At 39.5% G+C, this 21,950-nt stretch overlaps 1 protein-coding gene across 5 annotated transcripts in view; it reads right to left on the reverse strand.

The window, feature by feature from the left end:
* Positions 1–21,950, reverse strand: part of agbl5 (AGBL carboxypeptidase 5) — a 147,291-nt gene that overhangs the window by 43,610 nt on the left and 81,731 nt on the right. For 4 of the 5 annotated variants that reach the window (XM_067984373.1, XM_067984374.1, XM_067984372.1 and 1 more), the window contains one exon: positions 21,479–21,685. In XM_067984373.1, the coding sequence (XP_067840474.1) occupies positions 21,479–21,685 (207 nt within the window). Of the gene's footprint in view, positions 1–12,408; positions 15,285–21,478; positions 21,686–21,950 lie in introns of those variants that run through there. The other variant, XM_067984375.1, reaches the window with a different exon arrangement.

The following is a 21,950-nucleotide window of genomic DNA, read 5'->3' on the forward strand; positions in this document are numbered from 1 at the left end:
AGTGCATGCTGTAGATGGTATACACTGTAGCCATGGTGCGCCGGTGGTGAAGGGAGTGACTGTTTAGGGTGGTGGATGGGGTGCCAATCAAGCGGGCTGCTTTGTCCTGGATGGTGTTGAGCTTCTTGAGTGTTGTTGGAGCTGCACTCATCCAGGCAAGTGGAGAGTATTCCATCACACTCCTGACTTGTGCCTTGTAGATGGTGGAAAGGCTTTGGGGAGTCAGGAGGTGAGTCACTCGCCGCAGAATATCCAGCCTCTGAACTGCTCTTGTAGCCACAGTATTTATATGGCTGGTCCAGTTAAGTTTCTGGTCAACGGTGACCCCCAGGATGTTGATGGTGGGGGATTTGGCGATGGTAATACTGTTGAATGTCAAGGGGAGGTGGTTAGACTCTCTCTTGTTGGAGATGGTCATTGCCTGGCACCTGTCTGGCGTGAATGTTACTTGCCACTTATCAGCCCAAGCCTGGATGTTGACCAGGTCTTGCTGCATGCGAGCACAGACTGCTTCGTTATCTGAAGGGTTCCGAATGGAACCGAACACTGTGCAATCATCAGCAAACATCCCCATTTCTGACCTTATGATGGAGGGAAGGTCATTAATGAAGCAGTTGAAGATGGTTGGGCCTAGGACACTGCCCTGAGGAACTCCTGCAGCAATGACCTGGGGCTGAGATGATTGGCCTCCAACAATCACTACCATCTTCCTTTGTGCTAGGTATGACTCCAGCCACTGGAGAGTTTTCCCCCTCATTCCCATTGACTTCAACTTTACTGGGGCTCCTTGGTGCCACACTCGGTCAAATGCTGCCTTGGTGTCAAGGGCAGTCACTCTCACCTCACCTCTGGAATTCAGCTCTTTTGTCCATGTTTGGACCAAGGCTGTAATGAGGTCTGGAGCCGAGTGGTCCTGGCAGAACCCAAACTGAGCATTGGTGAGTAGGTTATTGGTGAGTAAGTGCTGCTTGATAGCACTGTCGACGACACCTTCCATCACTTTACTGATGATAGAGTAGACTGATGGGGCGGTAATTGGCCAGATTCGATTTGTCCTGCTTTTTGTGGACAGGACATACCTGGGCAATTTTCCACATTGTCGGGTAGATGCCAGTGTTGTAGCAGGGTTGGAACAGCTTGGCTAGAGGCGCGGCTAGTTCTGGAGCACAAGTCTTCAGCACTACAGCCAGAATGTTGTTGGGGCCCATAGCCTTTGTTGTATCCAGTGCACTCAGCTGTTTCTTGATGTCACGTGGAGTGAATCGAATTGGCTGAAGACTGGCTTCTGTGATGGTGGGGATATCGGGAGGAGGCCGAGATAGATCATCCACTCGGCACTTCTGGGTGAAGATGGTTGCAAATTCTTCAGCCTTGTCTTTTGCACTCATATATATATATATATAATATATATATATATATATATATGTATATATATAATAAATATTATAGTATTTATCAGCAGTAACGGTCATTTGCCATTTGTCTGCCCAGTTGCATAACTAATCTAAATCTTTATGCATTCTTTAAAGAAAAACATAGCCTTTGTCTTGACTGCTCTGACTATTTAAATGTCCTCTACAAATTTTCCAGGAGAAAATGGCATTGAATTAACTTGGTAGGATTCTAGGGTCAATTTTGAAGTTGCCTTCTTTGCCACAAAACAAAATTTAAGAACATGAGTTTTTAGGAACAGGAAAAGACCTTAGGCCAATCATACCTGTTATTTTATTCATATGTTAACCCTACCTGCCTAACTTCTCACCATAAAAGTGGGATTTGTTGATGTTCTGACCCAATATAAATGCCTTGTCTTGAAAAATAAAACCCTTTTATCCCCATTTTAATTTTTGATGCTCTCCATTTTCCCCCTCCCCAGTAGGGTTACCAACTCTGGTTGTAAGGATTCCAGGAGATTCCAACTGCTCCACCCCCAAGCTCCCGCCATTGGTTGCCCGACACATCCATCCTCACCACGCTCTGTCTTCCCATACCAATTGGAAAGCGAACAGACTCTTTGTTATCCGATTGGATAATTCTTGACTGTCAGTCAAACAGCTTTTTATCCCATTCCCAATATTCTGTTGTGCCCCCATGATTTTTCTCCTGGGTTGATCACAGGAGTGTCCTGGAGATTAAGCTTTCATTCCTGGAGACTCCAGGGCAGAGCAGGAGGGTTAGAAACCCTACTACAAAGCAAAGAAAAAGAAAGTGACCTACTATCAAGGGCCTACCAATGAAATTCTTAACATGACTCCAAGGTAATGCATGAAAGCTACACAAAGTGACTTACCCTCATTGTTCCTTGCGTAATTGCCACTTAGTCCTGATAGAGCTGTTGAAATCCGAAATTCATTGCACGCCTGGATAGACCCTTGCTGTAGGACCACCAATCATTCACTGTTCAGTTTTCAATTTTATGTCCCTTCAATCTTTAGGTTCCTTTCTTCAGAAATGTTCCTTAGCCTCAGAGTCTAATGCAGGCCTAAGCTGGATGAAACAGTGATGTAGCCTTTTTCCAGGTCTTCTGCTTTCATAAGATGGACTAAGTGCACTTGCAACAATTACTAATGGCACAAGAAAAAGAACTGGACCCGATGCGTGAAGACTCTGGCCAAATAAGGTTCTCAATAGGATTTATTACCTATGTGATATAATATTCTCTCTCTCTCTAGTTATGGCTAATAAATTTGCACAGCCTAGTTGTGAACCATTTGGAGCAGACAGCTTGATTTGATTCTCGTTCGCTTTGTTTGGATAGTAGCTCCTCAAACAATTTTTCTGGATCTCAGTGACTACTGCTCCATAAAGTTTATAACTTGCTGCTTCTGCACATGTACTATTCTCCCTTTAGCACTCAACACAGACAGAAACAAAAACAAGAGTTTGTACCCTGCAGTGAGAGTCCTCCAATGATGATAGAGGAATCTCTGGTCTTCCCTTACAAAAAGCCTGCATACCAATTATCAGAATTTCATTTGGTGGTCAGTGTTTTGAGGCCCTGTCAGTGTTTGCTGATGTAAATCAATGTAAACAAGGCCCTCCCACCCAACCAAAGATGCAAGGTCTTGTGGGGCAGTTCTACAAGCTGGTGACCAGAGCTGTGATGCAGCTACTAAGTGCTGTGATTTTTAATCACAGTACTGGTACATTAATCTGATACTTAAATATTTGTTTTTGAATTTTTGAGTATTGCTTTGTATCATTTCACCTAGCTGAACAAAATCACCAGGAGCTGAATCAATTCTATTGCAGACATTACCTCAATCTACATGGTTATGCTGCTGATTTTACAGTAGGTGGGAAACAGGCACATTTCATTGTGTGCAACTACCAGAAGTTATATATCAGTGTCAGCCCTGGTTGATCAGAAATAATGTCCACCAGGGTAAGTTGCAGGTCTCAAATCACCAAGAGTTGTGTCTGAATCCATGCAATCAATAGTCACTGAGTATTGCCTTCTGATAGTGCAAAAATCAAGAATCAATTGGGACTCATAACAAATAAAAACAGAAAATGCTGGAAAAGCTCAGCAAGTGAGGCATCATCTGTGGAAAAAGAAACAAGAGTTAACGTTTCAGGTCGAAGACCTTTCGTCACAACTGGGAGATGTCAAAGAGTTAAAGTTTTTAAGCAAGGACAGGGACTCATAACAACTATGCTTAATTAATAATATATAACCAATGCAGCATTTTTTTGCCTCCAAATCCTGAATCAAAATACACTTCAAAGTTCTGGAAAATGCACAGTGACAAAAAACAAAATTTGCTTTAGGGGAAAGGGAATATCCCCCGCCCCCCGCCCCCCCACACACAGGAAATAAATTGTACACCATCAAGAGCTCATTTCCCCCTTCAAAAATATCTAGACCCCGATGCAAGGATAGCACCTCTGTGTATCTGCGTTCTTTTCCCTATAATACAACTGATGGAATACTGGATGTAGCTGACAAGTTCATGCGCCATTGTGACTACTTCTTTTCATAGGTCATGTGCGAGGCCATTGGGTGTTAGTTTACAAAGAAAAACTAAAAAAAAAGTTAAATGTAATAATTTATCTTTCAGTCACCTTAAAGCAATGGCTTGGTCATCAGCCTTTATTCTGTGCTGTTTTTCAGTTCTATGCTGATTTTTTAATTGCCAGCTTTTTTGAAAATGTTAGTCAGCATTTATAAGTTTGAGGGTTGGCATTTATGGTAGAGGTGGGAAAGAGCGAAGCATACGAAAAATTGTATTTTTTGTGGAAATGTCGTGGGTATCATGGGGTACAACTTTGTAGTGTTGTCAAGGCTAACAAAATGGTGCAACAGACTTAATGAGCCAAATAGCCTACTTCTGTTCCTAACTCTGCAGCGTTAACTTTAAAATTATTACTTCCTAGTGTTTTGTAGAATCCGGATGTAGCAAAAGGCATGTTGTTCCTATTTAAGAGATCTTAAACCCATTAGGTACATGGTCCCTGCACTTCAGGACATCTTTGTAGAGGTAGTTGCAACCTTCACACCCTCTCATCGCTAATTAACTGTAATAATGTAGAGTTTTTCCATCCACAGGCTGACTCCTCTCATAACTTCAGAACTATTAAAAGGATAAGCCAGACTACCTTGATGTCCAGGTACCCATTATCCATATGGTTTTCAAATGTGTTCCAGTAAGGGGTAACATCAACTCTACTCTGTCAATGATATATCCACACTGATCAGCTGTGGTTGGGGAGACAGGGGTGGCTTGAGTGACCACATTCAGTTCTTGCAAAGTGCCTAGGCTAGCAGAGTACAAAAATTGATGCAACATCAGGCATAAAATCCAGAACCATGGCTTCCCTATCACTAGGATAACCACTAGTAGAACAAACACATTGACGTGCAGCCTGGGCCACCCATATCTGCAGAGATGGAAATCCATTTCAAAGAAGCATACATAAGCTTTGCAGACATAACTGGGCTTTTTTCTCATTATACTCTCAAGCCATGGGGAGGATGCATTCAGACTGAGAGGTAAGACTTTTAGTCTTCGTATTTTGGATTTCCTCTTTCTTGCCTTCACCCCTCTCCTCCCCTCCCCCCCCACCCCCACCCCTCGCTTTGCATTCTGAGTCGGAAATCTGGAGTACAACCTGAAGTTAAAGAGGATGATGATATTATTTAGGCAGTGGAGGCATACCACCACCAAAGATACATCTATGTAATTATCCAGCAAGTTTCTTTGGTTTAATCTGGCTTCACCTTGAGCTTACCTTAGCACCAGTTAGTTTATCCACTCTATATTGAAGTTAGGAAATTGAAGCCTATAACATCTTTGCCTTACTGCACACAATATATTCTAAGACTCGACCACTTGAATGCTAAATTAATTCAGATTGTCTTCAGTCTCCTCCTCTCTAAAATTTCAGACAGGGTTTCCCCAACTTACAATTCATTTTATTTTTCTGCTTATGTTTAGCCAAATCTTAGAAACAGAACATGACAATTACCAATTTGATGCAGCTTTTTCTGCTTGATTTTGCCTCATGGGAATGGGGTCAATAAGGGACATTATCAAATAGGATGGATGAGCTACAGCAGATACCATTGCTTCAGTGATTATCATCATGACATCCTGAAGCCCAGATTCTATGTTTTTTTGAGCTTCATTTCAAACACAAAGCAAAATCATAATCCATTAGAATGCACAATTGTGCTCTTCTATAATAGGAAAGGTTTCCTAATTTAGTTTGACATAAAACCATATTTTCCACTCTTCTATGCAGAGATAGAAGTTTGAAAGCATACTTAAAAAAAAAACTCAGAACAAGCAGCTGAAAATCAGTTCAAATGATATTTTCTCCCATTCATTGAAGCGACTTAAGTGCTAGTATGGTGGGCTGGAAAAAGGTCAAACAACAGAATTCATAAAGATAACTATTCTAGCCATAGCTACTTTTATCGATGGAGCAGGAGGAAGAATTCTGCTTTGACATTTTTGTTGAAATACCCTACTTGCTCTTGAAAACGATGTGGCATTTTGTGTTTTACCAGCATTGCCTAAGCTAACATGTCAATTTATAATATTTCTTGAATATTAAATGCAGCAATTTTTGACATTTAAAGCCAGTAGTCACAAAATCTAGACTATTTCCACAACCATATATTATGTTAATTAGGAAACACTGGGAAGTTGTTGAGTATCTTCCGTTATAATTTGTACCCTGATGAAATACCAAATAAACTAGCCATCAGACTGTTTGCCTTTGCATGTTACATTAGGCATCATACTACAATGGTTTTCATTCAATGTGCCCGGCAGGGTATTTAGCTGAACAAGACTGGGGTGCTACAAGATCCCACACCAAGAGCATGGCATTTCATTGAAGATGGTAACTTAGATTTACAGCTTGGTGGGCCAATTCATGGCACTTGAAGTTGACGGAGGAATCAGAGGGCTGTTTGTATCTTTTCCCCTCTCTCTGGGTAAGTCAATGAGAGAGAGAGAGACAGAGACATAGAGACCTAGAGAGACCATAGACATAGAGAGAGAGACACAGAGAGTGAGAGTCCAAGTTGTAATACGAGCAAGAAAGTCTGTAAGAGGACGGCATTACCAGTAAGCTTAAGAACAGATTGAAAAGTGAGTTTCTGTCCAGAATGGCAACAGGGATACATTTATTATTTTTATGGTACAAGCAGCAATAGGGAATTAATAAATTGCACCAAAAGGGCAGGAGAACACCCTTGGCAGCACATGCGATTTACAGTAGCCACTGTAGAAAGTGGGGAGATAATTGATAAACTAGTCAAACTTAGAGAGGATAAAACCTCTGGTCCAGATGGATTGCATCCGTGCAAACTAAAAGCTTGGGAAGAGATAGCTGAGGCACTAGTGTATATATATATATATATTATATAAATTCAATTGAAAAGGGAATAGTGCCAGAGAACTGGTGGACAGCTAATGTTATTCCTATATTTAAAAAGGAAGGTTAGAACAAGTCCCGGGAACTACAGACCAATTAGCTTAACGTCGGTGGTAGGAAAAATAATGGAATCTTTACTCAAGGATGTAACATAGAGTCATAGAATAGAGTCATAGAAGTTTACAACATGGAAACAGGCCCTTCGGCCCAACATGTCCATGTCGCCCAGTTTATACCACCAAGCTAGTCCCAATTGCCTGCACTTGGCCCATATCCCTCTATACCCATCTTACCCATGTAACTGTCCAAATGCTTTTTAAAAGACAAAATTGTATCCGCCTCTACTGCTGCCTCTGGCAGCTCGTTCCAGACACTCACCACCCTTTGAGTGAAAAAATTGCCCCTCTGGACCCTTTTGTATCTCTCCCCTCTCACCTTAAATCTATGTCCCCTCGGGAAAAGATTTTGACTATCTACCTTATCTATGCCCCTCATTATTTTATAGACTTCTATAAGATCACCCCTTCACCTCCTACTCTCCAGGGAAAAAAGTCCCAGTCTATCCAACCTCTCCCTATAAGTCAAACCATCAAATCCCGGTAGCATCCTAGTAAATCTTTTCTGCACTCTTTCTAGTTTAATAATATCCTTTCTATAATAGGGTGACCAGAACTGTACACAATATTCCAAGTGTGGCCTTACTAATGTCTTGTACAACTTCAACAAAACATCCCAACTCCTGTATTCAATGTTCTGACCAATGAAACCAAGCATGCCGAATGCCTTCTTGACCACCCTATCCACCTGTAACAGAAAAACATCTAGAAACTGAAAATATAACAATAGTCAGCACTGATTTCAAAAGGGAAGGTCATGCTTGACTGACCTAATTAAATGCTTGGAAGAAGTAACACAAAGGGTAGACATCGGTAATGCAGTGGATGGAATATACTTGGATTTTCAAAAGGCCTTCAATAAGGTACCGCATTGTAGACTCATGACTAAGGTCAGAGCATGTGGAGTCAGGGGACAAGTAGCAGAATGGATAGCAAGCTGGCTACAAAACAGAAAAGAGAGTAGGGATTAAAAGGTAGAAAATGGGAAGTGGTGTTCCACAGGAATCAGTGCTGGGACTACTGTTGTTCATCATTTAATTAAATGATTTGGACTTGGGATTTGGAAGTACAAAATCAAAATTTGCAGAAGACACCAAATTGGGGATATATTTCATACTGAGGAAGACGACAACAAAATACAAGACATTGTTAAGAAATTTGCAGAATAGGCGTGTGTATGGCAAATTAATTTCAATATAGGTAAGTGCGAGGTGATGCATTTTGGTAGGAGGAATAAGGAGACCACCAACTCCTTGGAAAATACGAGTCTAAATGAGGTGGACGAGCAAAGGGATCTCGGGGTACCGATTCACAAATCATTAAAAGTAGCAATGTAGGTTAACAAAGCCATAAAAAATGCAAACAAAGCAATGGTGTCATTTCTAGAGGAATAGAATTCAAAAGCACAGAAGTTATGTTAAACTTGTGTAGAACCTTGGTTCGACCATACTTAAGAGTAACTGTGCTCAGTTCTGGTCTCCATATTAGAAAAAGGATGTAGAGGCTCTGGAGAAGGTGCAAAAAGATTTACAAGAATGTTAGCAGAACTCATCCTGAAAGGGTGGTGGAAGCAGATTAAATAATAACTTTCAAAAGGAAATTGGATAAATACTTGAAGGGGAAAAATTTGCAGGGTTATGGAAAACGGGTAGGGGAATGGGACTAATTGGATAGCGCTTTCAAAGAGCTGGCACAGGCACGATGGGGCAAATGGCCTCTTTCTGTGCTGTATCATTCCAGGGTTATACAACTATCAGGAAAGACTGAACAGGCTGAGGCTCTTTTCTCTAGAAAAGAGGTGACCTGATAGAGATCTTTACAATTATGAAGGGGTTCAATAAGATAGATGTAGAGAAGACATTTCCTCTTGTGGGGAGTCCAAAACTAGGGGCCATGAATACAAAATAATCACTAATAAATCCAATAAGGAATTCAGGAGAAATGTCTTTACCCAGAGAGTAGTTAGAATGTGGAACTTGCTACCACATCGAGTAGTTGAGATGAATAGCATAGATGCATTTGAGGGGAAGCTAGATAAGTACATGAGGGATATGTTGATAGTGAGAAGAAGTAAGGTGGGAGGAGGCTCGCGTGGAGCATGAATACTGGCATAGATCTGTTGGGCCAAATGGCCTGTTTCTATGTTGTAAATATTATGTATCGCTACATAGTATATGCAAGGCGTCTATGTGTTGATCTGTGTCAGACTATCCTTTAACTAGATATAATGGCCGAATGTCCTTTAAAGGTTTTAACTCAGAGATAGAGAAATTATCTAGTGCACTCTCGATTGAAGGGGACGATAGGTCTGCTAACGAGAGTAACAAGTGATGCTGAATCTGATAGAATATAAAGGTAATGCATGTAGCCAAAGTGTGGTACCCTTTATAGAATGGATTCAGGATTGCTTCCCAGATCAGTATTTTCTAGTCTAACAAGGAAAGCAGCATTGCTTGATTTAGTTCTGGGAAATTAAGTGGAGTAAATAACTGATGTGAGAATAGGTGAACAATTGGGAAATAGTGACCACAGCCCAAGGGAATGATATCAGAAGTCATGTGCTATATGAACAGGCCAGGAACTGTTCAGCGGCTGTGGCTGCTTCAGCTAAATGGCAAATGAATGGGACAGACAGTGGCAAAACCAGTGAACAGCACACAGCTAATCTCGGGACAAAGCTAACAGTTCATGGTGCTTCAGCATCAGGAGCCGTGCAGGTATTCGATGCTGGGCAGGCATGGAACTATGGTTAGAGTAAGGTAATGTAGGCACTAGACACAGAACTGGCATGACTATCAGGCCTATTTCCTCACATTCTGTGGAATCCTGGTGTTTGTGAAGATCAGCAGCCATAATAGTGTGTCTAGTGCAAAGCACATGGTCCTTGTGAGCATGCCACCAGATTCACATAAAGGACCTCTTTTGGGGGAGGAAGTAAATGTAGCATTTTGTATTTTATTGGTGCAAATTGAGCAGATTTTTGTCAATTTATAATATTTCTTAACTTTAAATGCAGCATTATTTGATAACATTTAAAGGCAGTCATAAAATCTAGACTATTGCTGTGCAGTTTAGAATGTTATTTAGGAAACAATGGGAAGTCACTGAGCATGTTCCATCGCACTAGGAACCCTGGTGATAAAATGGGGCTAATTTTCATTTTCAGCGGTAGTAGAAAACTGACGGTATCAAATCGGCTGCCCATTATACACCCTACCTGATTTTCCTTTCCAGTGTGTATAATGGGCAGCCGATCCACTACCACCAGTTTTCCGCCAGTGTTGAAAATGAAAATTACTCCCAATGTTTCCTGGATGGGATACTAGATAGGCCAGCCACCAGATTGTTCACTTCTGCATGTTACATTAGCTTTGAGACAATAAGGTTCATTAGGTTTGATTCTAATCATTTCTTGCCACCCTGCTTAATAGTATTCATTCAATGTGTCCAGTAGGGGTGATGGCTGAATAAGACATACAGGTGCCATGAGCTCTCATATCTAGGGGACAATATTACATTCAAGGTGGTAACTTTGACAGCCTGGCAAGCCAATCCTCAGTACAGAGTTGAGGAAGGGGTCAGAGGACTGTCTTTGTTTTTCTCTCTCTATCTGGGTGAGATAGTAAGAGACAGACACATTCCAGTTTGTGGTTTGAATATGTACAGCCTGTAACAGAGGAACAAATGACCAGTTAGCTTAGGAACAGCTTGTTAAAAAGTGAGTTTGGGCCTAAAACAACTTTCATTTATCTAGCGCCTTTAACATAGTAAAATGTCCTAGGGTGCTTCACAAGAGTGTTATAAAACAAAATTTGACACTGAGCCACATAAGGAGGTATTAGGACAGGTGACGAAAAGCTTGGTCAAAAAGGCAGCTTTTAAGGGGTGTCTTAAATGAGAGGTAGAGAGGAGGAGAGGTTTAGGAAGGGAATTCCAGCGTTTAGGGCCTACGCAGCTGATGGCACAGCCACCAGCGGTAGAGTGATTAAAATAGGGGATGCGCAAGAGGCAAGAATTGGAGGAGCGCAGAGATCTCGGAGGGTTGTGGGGCTGGCGGAGGTTACAGAGATAGGGAGGGGGCGAGGGTCGTGGAGGGATTTGAAAATATGGATAAAAATGTTTAAAATCGAGGCATTCCCAGACCTGGAGACAACGTAGGTCAGCGAGCACAGGGTGATGGGTGAACAGGACTTGCTGCGAGTTAGGATACGGGCAGCAGAGTTTTGGATGAGCTCAAGAACAGCAGGAAAGATGCATGTATTATTATTTTTATGATACAAGCAGTAGGAAATTTATGAATCTCTGTGAAAACTATATTTTGATCATTCATATATATATATATATATATATCACATAAATACGTGGGTTTACAATTGTGCCTCATCTCACTGGAATGCTTTTCAGTCGGCCTTCCTTAAACACAAGACATTGCACATGGCAGCACGTGAGAGATTACAGTACCTAATATACGCAAGCAGGGGTCTATGTTATGATCCCACATCATGCTTTCATTTAACTAGATAGGGGGCACTCCAGGTCAGAGGGGACACTTGGTCCTCTTGCGGAAGTGCCAGCGATGCTGAACCTGATAGGAAGTCCAGTAAAGACTGTTGAAATTTGTAATAAGGGGTCACTGTGGATGTACTTTCCATATAGTAGTCTTCAATGTAATACACTTGCTTCTGCTCGTCCTTTGTACTCAAGCACAGTTTTCTTATAGAAGACACTGCATTCCAATTTTTCTATCTGCTATCACCCCCAAAAAAAAATCAGAACTCACAGCGAGAAGATGCTCTGCTAAAGTCAACAAAAGAACTTCAGGGAGAAATTCTATAGGAAATCCTTCTCATGGGCATCTAGGCCCACCTAGATGTTGACTGGTCAGCAGCAAACCTTCAAAATTCAATGGAAACTCAGTGCTAAAGTGAACTGGGCAAGCACTGAATTTTAACCAGCTCAGATGTCTCCAGATCAGCATCCAGATACTGATCCATAACCTGGATACTGATCTGCAGGCTTCCCATTAACGGTCCTTGTTGCTGATGTCAGTGAAGCCACACCCAGTCGTGTGCTGAGGCCTGCAATTGATTTGCAAAAAATGAGGAGAAAGCAGTTTAGGTGTATGAATATCTCCCAACAGGTGCAGGTCTCCTCTCTCCCTCCACCCCGAATAACTAGGGTTTTTATTTGCAGGGGCAGGTTACTTCATGGAAAGTATTGCTCCCCACATTAATGTTCACGATTACAGGGAAATATCTACTTTACAACAATTAGCAAAAACGAATCAGTGCTCAAATAAGCTTGTGATTTATATGTTATCATATGTGCACACATGATTGCAATAGGAAAAAAAGGGAACATTGCAAGAGAAAGTATTTTTTCAAAAACATACAAATAAAGTTTATTTACCAAAAACACACATCTGAAACAACTTCACAAACTCCACATCTCAACAAGAATGACAAAAAGGTAGCAAGAACATTCAATTTACAGAGAAAAGCAATTGGCATGAAAATGTGAACTACTCACAGCAAAACTTTTAAATAAGGCTTTTCTCAAATGTAACAAATTAGCAAGCGAAAACAGGGGAGAAGTAAATAAATTACAAATTGTAGCAGACAAATTTAATGCTTACCAAAATTTCCCCTCGCTGCTTTTGTACTTACGTTAATGTAAATGATGCAGCTACATTATTACAAAATTTTTCTCCTGTGCAGGAGCACATATATGTCACTTTTATTATTTTGTTAATAAAGTAGCCATACTTTACTCATTTAATGGTAGGTGCTGTGTCTTAATTTATATATTACCCTTTTTCTGAACCTTCCTTACTTTACCTTGTGCCAAAAACAGTTGTGCAATTTCCCCCAACATGCCCTGAACAGCATACTTCATATTCTAGCATATTAAAAAACACAGGAAGTAAAGCATTAATTTTGTCTGGCCTTTGTTGCACCACAGTACTCATAAATAACTGCATGTAAACAGCTTTCTAAACTAGATCAGTAATAAGCAGAGTAAAATTCCTTTTAATGTCAACTGAAAGTTATTGTTGATTACATTGCAAAATCTACATGAAAATTACTAAATAAAAATGTTCAACACATGCTTATCCCCATCACTGGCTCGTTTTATAGAATCAGATGTATAATGAAAAATTTGGCTGCTGTAAAATTGTCTGGCATTTTGCAATTAGAAACATGTAACTATGTAACTCTATGTAAAACATGTTTCCAGTCCTAAATGAACTATCAGGGAAAGGCACTCAATTGAAACAAAACACTACTTCAGTGAGGGTGAGGGTAGTGAAAAGGTTTAACCTCTCGTTATACTCGCTGCTGTCAGTGGCCACTTACACTGGGCACTGGGATAATGTCACTTGTGCACTCTGTAATCTGAGAATGGTACATGAAGGATGAGAGAAAAATAATTTAAAACACTGAAATGAAGTAAAAATTACAGAAACTACACCCACTGCATGAATTCCTTTCACAGAATATCAGATTGAAACTTTATCAAATGCAAAAAAAAGTGAAAATGTAAAATATTGATGACTGCCAACCTGAAGGCATTTGTTTAAGCTGATGTATGTCACTGAAAGGGTTATAATTTGGGCCTTGTTTGCAGAGTTACAAAAATCACTGCTTTATGACTGCTCAGTTGCCTTTCTGAATATAGATAACTCTGAAGTCTCATGTACATTTACACAAGGTTATTTCCATATTTAGAAAAGCACCAACATAGGCACAAAACATCTAACTGAAAGGATATTATAATGAGAAAATAAAAGTACAATATTAAGAAATTTCCCACAATCAGCCAAATCAAATCAACATAATTTAGTAAATGAGAAAAGCACAAAAGGAGTGAGCTAGTACCAAACACTGAAAAGGGATTAGTAAAAGACTAGGCATGTTGAGTAAAAAACCATCCTGGTTATCAAATATTTTTGAAAAAGATTTATAAAATTGTATATCTTAAACACTGTAAAGAGTCAAGAATACAATTACGCAGATGAACTTTCCACAGTTGCTTAAATGGTCCCTCCAGAGAATGTATTCAAACATAAATCAAAAAGTAGAATTATTTAAAATAAATCTTGACCTGTTATTACAGCATAAAGCAGATAATCTTACATACCTTTCACATATAGAAGAGCAGTAGAATCAGGTAGTTGGACCTTACTAAATAATAGAACAATCAAAGATATTGGATTGTTTTTCAGTTTGTTAATCAAAACAAAATTAGCCTCCAATTGGAAGGATTCACATGTGGACACCTGCATTATGTATACGATAAAATTATCCTCATCGACATATTACAACTGTGTAAAAAGCTGCTCCAGTTTTGGTCTGGATCCCCTGTTTTGCCTTGTTCTCAGGATTTTAGCTATTGCCAAAAAGAACATTTTTGGCCACACCTCAAAAATCAAAATGTCCTCAAATTATATTAAGAAAATTTGGCAACCAACTGGTGAACACTATCACTAAACTATTAGTGATATTAGTATGAAATCTACAGTTAAAGCTTTTCTATGTAATAACTTGTGCACATGCGTATTGGGGGTGTGGAAGATGGGAATTTACAGAGAGAACAATAACAGGACATAGGGTCAATGGCTCTAAAAAGCAGGATTGTATGATCAATCCTCGCAGTTCTAGCATATCTGTACTAGGATAAGCAAAACGTGCTTACACTCTTCAGAATGGGAGAATAATTCAATTCTAGATCCTAATGAATGTCTTTCCTTCAAACAGGTTCATGTATTGCACAGTATCAAATTATTACCAAATACATGTGCATTATAGTACGGTGAAAAATTGCTAAGATTCTAATCAAAAGTATTTCTGCAATCTCAAATATAGATCTATATTTGCTATATACTGGAGGGATATACAGTTTTCATGTGTAGTTATAAAGTTGGGTATGCAATAGGTATTTTCAAGCACAGCTCCATTTTTGCTGGATCTATTAAAACAGATTTCAGGAATACAATAACTATTAATAAATACACACTTTCACTCATAATGCCTGTCAGGGCAACAAATTATATGCTTAAAACAAACAGTATTAATGCCAGTTGCTTCAATTCTGCCCATTTATACCATCCTAAATTAGTCCTGTTCCAACTGCAGTCTAATAGCAACTGGTTAAACACATGAAGCATCTTCGATGTCTATGCTGAACTTTAGAATTCATGAATATGGCCTCCTTCTTCACTTCTCTGTTCACAGTGCTAACAGCTGTCTGATAGGTTAGAAAATGTGACCCGTTTCATGACTAAATATTGGTCAATAAAAACAAACAACAAAAAGTAATTCGTAATGTAAAGTGCAATGTGACAAAATAAAGCAGTTTAGTCTTTTGATATTTTAATAAACTTCTAATGGAATGAGATGTTATAACAGAGTAAAATAGGCTTATTGAACAAACTTGGATTTGACTTTATGTCAAGAGATAAATAGCTGTCTTGACTCCATTAGTTCAGTATTGAAATGTTTTCATTAAAATGATCATTTTTGAACTGGAGTAAAACTTCACATTTGACTTTGCCTTTACTATAAGGCTGCTTTTCAAGTTTTTCCTATGGTTACTGGGTATTTTGTGCATTTAATATTACAACATAGCAACTTGTACAAAATTAAGTCAGTGAAACAAATACTGTTTACATTTATACTGTCTTGGAAAAAACCTGTTCAAATTAAATTCAGATCTATGACTGTAAAAGGAGTTAAGAATAGGACTTATTCCAAAAATTTTGCACAATGTTCAAGATATAAGAACACAACAAAGTGCAGGAACACAAAAGACTCTGCAGTCCATCTGGTTGGTCCCAGTTCATGTGGCCAATCCCAAGAACTAAGAAACTTAAATTGCCATTGCATTTTATTCTCTCTTCTTAGCAAATGTAGAAGACATATGAATGTGGTCCCTGGGATTTGACATATCCCATAAGCAGGTTGACCCAACAACTCACGGAGAACTTTGATGGTCATAAGTAGGATGTAATTCATAACAAACAAACCTTATTCATGCACTAATTAGGTCATGCTAGATATTTTATTCAAGAAAAGTAATTTTAAATCTAAACTATATTGCTTACAGGTTCCAGTGACAGCATCCTGAACCTTACATGACAATCTGATCTCAATTCATGACACCATCTCCATAATATACAAAGATATTTAAATGAAGCTGCTTCAATTGCGTGTGGTATAAGCACGTATGCACCAGCTTGTTAGTGGCTCGTAAGCTGAATTTGCCCACAGCTGATTTTGAATGCCTTTTTATCCTTGCTTGATTGGATTTGTTCATTTCAAAGGGAAAAGTAAGGTCTAGCAAGTCCTTTTTGTTCATAGTACTCCATGTTAGATAAAGCTATAATTACAAAAATGCTTTTTTAAAAATAATTTTCTGGGATATGTGGAGACTTTCAGATTGTGTTTCCTTTCTTGATGAGCCATTCTAATAAATTGGTAGGGAGTGTCCACAAGCAGCTTCAATGGAAACAGGGGTTGCAACTCTGGATTCACCCAAGAGGCGATTCTTACAAAACCACCCTGCCACCTGGGAAATATCTAGTTTCCCTTTATGTTATTATAACCAAAGTTTTAGGTTACTTTATTGCACTTCCATATTTAGGGCATATTGACCACACTGAAATATTATAAACCTTTTTTTTAAACCTCTTCCTAAAAAAAGTCACTCTTTTGCCACATTGAACTTCCAAGCAAGGGCAGCACTTGGCATAAGGAACTCATTCCCATTCTTCAACAGGTAGGTTTAAATTTGATTTTACAACCATATTAAATGAAATTCAAAAAGTTTACAAGGTTTTCATGTAACTGACACAGCTCAGCTGTTTTTTGGCTAGTAAATACTGGATAAGCAAATAACTGCCTAATGCCAACAGGTTATCTTGCAGAAAGGGAAGATTTATCAATAGTACGTGGTAACAATGATATCACATTGGTCCTGTTTGAACTATTAAGTTCCTGCTGGGATGAATCTGGCACGTCTGAACTGTGATGCTGGTTTCTGGACCATGCATTACATGGAGTTGAAACTGGGCAAGTAACCTATTCTTTCACTATCTATATTGTCCAATGCCATACTAATACATAAATCAGGTAGAATCATGGAAATTATAGAACTGAAGGAGGCCATTCCAGCTGATCACACCTGCGCCGGTGTTCGATGTGATGTACTACGAATTTAATTAGGCAGAGGATATCAGTTTGGTGATTTTAATGCCACTGCAATTTAAGACTTATTTCAGCGGCTAGATTTTCAAAAACAATATTTGAAGTAACCTTTTCTTTACTGTTGGTACATTAGTTTCAAATCATTGGATGTTTATATGCCTGGAGTTTTTAAAATAGGTCTTAAAAGCATGCAGTTTGAACTTGGTTTAAAACCAAAATGAAAGCAGTTACTCCTGCCTGGTTAATTTTACAGCTCCACTTATATTAAACACAAACGGTAATAATTTATGATAATGACACTACTTTATTATTTACTTTCCTCCAAAATGGCTCTCACATATGTCCAAGTTGGCACAAGTGACCTATTCCCACGCCCCCTTCATTGCCAAGTGATCTACCTGGTAAGAAGTATGACCGCAAAGGCCAGGGATAAAGCAATTTTCTAATTTCTCATCAAATGTTGTGGGCAGCTCCTGGCTTCTGCTCCACACATCCTCATAATACAATGGGTGAAACTCAGCCAAGTAAGAAAGAAAAGAAATAACTTGCATTTATATAGTGCCTTTCACGGCTTCAGAACATGCCAAAGCACTTCACAGCCAATAAAATACTTCTGAAGTGTAGTCACTGTTGTAATGTAAGGAAAAGTGGTAGCCAATTTGCACACAGCAAAGTCCCACAAATAACGATGAGATAAATGACCAGATAATCTGTTTTAGTGATGTTGGTTAAGGGATAAATGTTTGCCAAGACATCGGGAGAATTCTCCTGCTCTTTGAAAAGTGCCATAGCTTCTTTAAAGTCCACCAGAGAGGGCAGGCATATTCTTTGCTTAATTTCTCTTCCGAATGACAGCACCTCTAGCATCTGTTGCACTGAGATTTTAGCCTAGATAATGTGCTCAAGTCTCTGGAGTGGAGCTAATGCCTACAATCTTCTGACTCAGGCAACAGTGCTACCACTGAGTCAAAGCTGAGCAGGTTAAATTAAACCCAATTTTAGTGCTTCAACACACTGCACCATTCACAACTGTATATTTTTGATGAGGATTCATAGCCTAGGCTGCCATTTTGATTTTCCTGGACAATGCACCAAGTGCCTGATGATAATGCTCTATGCTGCTGAGTTGCAAATCTCAGTTGTGCCTCAATATAAGGGTGGTGAGTGGAGGACAGGCACTTCCCCGTGGGAGAGAAGAGAAATTTAGGACTGAGCGTTATCACCAGGCTACTCTAGTACACTTTCTAATGGTTGTTCAACTAAAGTGTAGATGGAAGTCTAAAAGCAGGGTGCCCACCAATATGTTAGGTCACTTGGTGCATGGCCCAGTAGGAAATATTAACTCTACATCTATCTTTTCTTATGGAAGTGCTCTATTGCCATTGAAACAACAGAGCACGAACACCACAGACTGTGAAGGGGTCTGTAGCCTTCTTGATAGAAACATTTTAAAAAGGGAAAAATTAGTAATTAAAGAGCCCATGTCGGCAAATATGTATCTGGTCTCATGCGGTCATGAATTCGAATTTTACAGCATCTGCGGTCATTCAGCTCAGTGGTTCTACAAGAGCTATCACTTTGCCTTAGTCCCCTTCCCTATAACCTTTTTCACTTATTTATCCACTTCCCTTTTAACATCTTTGCTTTTGTATTCAATAACTCTTTATGAAACCTAGGATCCCAAATGCATTTCTGTAACTTGTCCTCCCATTTTTTTAAGATTTGTATATCTGAACCCAAAGTGTCTACTCTCCTCAACTCCTTTTGAAGTTTAACCGTTTAGTGTATATGTCCTCCTCTTGTTCTTATTCCCAAAATGTATCACACTTTTCTCCACGTTAAAATGTCATCTGATATCTATCTGCTGAATCTACTAACCTGTCTACATCCATTTGAAATCACTTAATCAGTTAGCCACACTCCCTATTTTTGTTATCAGCAAATTTTGATTTGATGCCCCATACCCAAGTCCAAATCCTTTTTTTAGAGCAAAACACAGATAGGGAGAGAGAGAGAGAACGATAGAGAAAAAGAAAAGCAATGGTCATAAGCAGACCCTTATGAGACACCACCATTTATATCCCTCTGGCCAGAAAAAGCACTTATGAACTACTACTATTTGTTTTCTGTCCTTTTAACCAACTTCCCATCCATACTGCCACACTCCAATACCTGTGCTGTAATTTTATCAACGAGCCTCAGCACTTCACTATGACACTTCAGCAAACTCCTTTCGAAAATTTATATACAGAACATCCATGCATTTATCAATACACTCCATTATTTCCTCCCATATTATGGCTTCCAGATGCTTACGCACTACTGACGTTAGGCTGACTGTTCTGTAGTTACCTGGTTTCTTTCTCCCTTTTGTAATAGAGACGTTGCATTGGCAACACTCTCATCCTCTCGCATAACTTCCAAGTCTAAGGATGCTACTAAGAAAACTGTACAATTTTACAATGACTGCCGTAAAATCATCCTGACATCAAGTTTTCAGTAACCTTTTATAGTTTAAAAAGTGGAAAATTATGCTGTACTTCAATAGTATATTGCCATGCCATGAAAGTATGAACACTCTTTTCACCCTCTTCTCCACACCTTACAGACTTTTCCACTCACCAGTCCCCCAGGCCATACCACCTTTATCCTGCAAGGGAGAGCAAAAGCAATGAGCACCCAGACTACCAAAGCCACTTAGTCTGAAGCTGTACAAGAATGGAGATTTCCCACCTGAGTCCCCTTTCCCCTGCAGGTAGGTGTCTGGTCTCCGCTTAGTGCCTCCTCACCGTGCCATGTCTGAAATGGGGAGCTAAGTGGAACAGAGTATGAAACCAGTCTCACCACCTGTATGTTGCCATATGCTGCTGCTCCAACACGATGTGTCACCACACCATTCTCTCAAATTGTGTCTGCCAGTAAGCCAGAGGCCAAGAAGGTCCCAGCTTTTATTCTTGTTCTGTGCTAGATAAGTCATTCTCAGCTGGAATAGCACTTGAGGCACTACAACAGACCTCAGGTTTCCAAAGCCAAAAAGGATGTGGGAGAAGAAAAAAATTGTATGGCCTACCACCCCTAATATTTAGTCACCCCAAATGGAAATGTGGGTGGATGCCAGGGGAAGACAGGGTCAGACTCAGCTGCGAGGGTCCTTCCATGGTTAAACTGCCCTCCCACACTCAGTCTATGGTCACACATGAAGAATAGTCATTTCATGGCAACAGGCAGAGGTACAAGGTAGTCAACATCACTACCGGTTATGGAACTGTACCAAAGGTAGGATTGAGGGGAAAAGAAAAATCAGAGGATAAAAAGCATTGGAGAACATTAACACTTGGATTTTGGTGTGGGGTGGGACTAGGAGTTTAGCTAACCTCTTTGATGTCAAGCATAAATTGCACACTTTGAGTCAATAACTAATACCATGGCTACAGGGTGACAAATGTTAATAAGGATAGATATACAGAAAACAGAGCTGAGTAACACATGCAATTTGATGTTAACATATTAATCTGCAGTAAAATGTCATGGTTAAATGTTCCCATTCTAATATAACTGAATCCCTTGCAAGTTTGAAATCTGTAAGCAAATCATTTGTTTTTCTTTGGTAAAATTAAGCTTTCAAAGCATGGCTGTACTTGGGAGAAAAATCAAAAACATCAAAATCTCCTGTGACTTGAAACTCAAATTAGCCCATGTGGGACCATTAAAAATGGACATAATCTCTTTCAGGATGATATTTTACCTCTTTCATTTATGTTTGTTTGATGAAATTCTGTCAACAGTGAAGAACAGCATAGTTACTTTTACTGCAATGCTGTTCTTCATTAATGTCATCAATGACCCGAAATAGAAACATGAGAGATAAATTTAATATTGCATTTCTTGGTTGAATTGGCCTCACCAGCTTGTGGAACTGAATGCACAATCAACTGTTATACTAAGAAAGCCTCATAACACTGTAATCATATTGGTCCCTCTCACTTAGAAAAGTTCTTTCTGCAATGAAAATGTAAAGTTATATATTTTCCTTCTGTTATCCATACTTCTTTCCTCAATTTTGATTTTCCCTTCCTTGCTGGCTACTGATGGTATTTGAAGATCCCAAAATGCTGTTTCTTTCGCTCAGAAACCCCAGGGAAGGAAGGCTGGGGTGAAGCAGAGGTGACAGACGTTTGCTTAAGGTTTTGTTCAACAGGCTTGACTTGGACATGGACTTAAGAGAAGGGAAAAACTTGGAAAGGCTTGGAGTTTGGATTGCATACAAACCTGCCATGTTGAAGGAGGTTGGAAGAGAGCAAGAACCTAAGCTGGAAGGCTGGACTTGGGATGGGTCTCTGGAGAAGCTGAAGGAGACAGATGTAGGGCACTGCATGTACCGATGGGTAGGAGAGCTGTGCTGGCTGCTGGGATTGTTGACTGCTGCTGCTCTCAACACAGCCTGATGCTGACGACGCTTCTCCTGTGCTCTAGTTTCTAAGTGAACAAAACACAAAAGCTATAAAATTAATGAGCAAAGAATAGAAATTGTACATGCAACTTCTACCTGGAACAATTTATTAGGCCGGAATACTGTAAAAGCTAGGTTAATGTTTATCTCATTTGTCTGTGTACACAATGTTCCGTTCAGGTCTTGCTGCAAGCAAGCCCATGTGTGTTTCTCCAGAAATGTGGCAATTTAGATAATTATTTTAAGTGGATTTCAAGCCAGTTTAAAGATTTCAGAAATTATCACAAACAC

Source organism: Heptranchias perlo, chromosome 5, assembly GCF_035084215.1.
Source record: "Heptranchias perlo isolate sHepPer1 chromosome 5, sHepPer1.hap1, whole genome shotgun sequence".
Lineage (NCBI taxonomy): Eukaryota > Metazoa > Chordata > Chondrichthyes > Hexanchiformes > Hexanchidae > Heptranchias > Heptranchias perlo.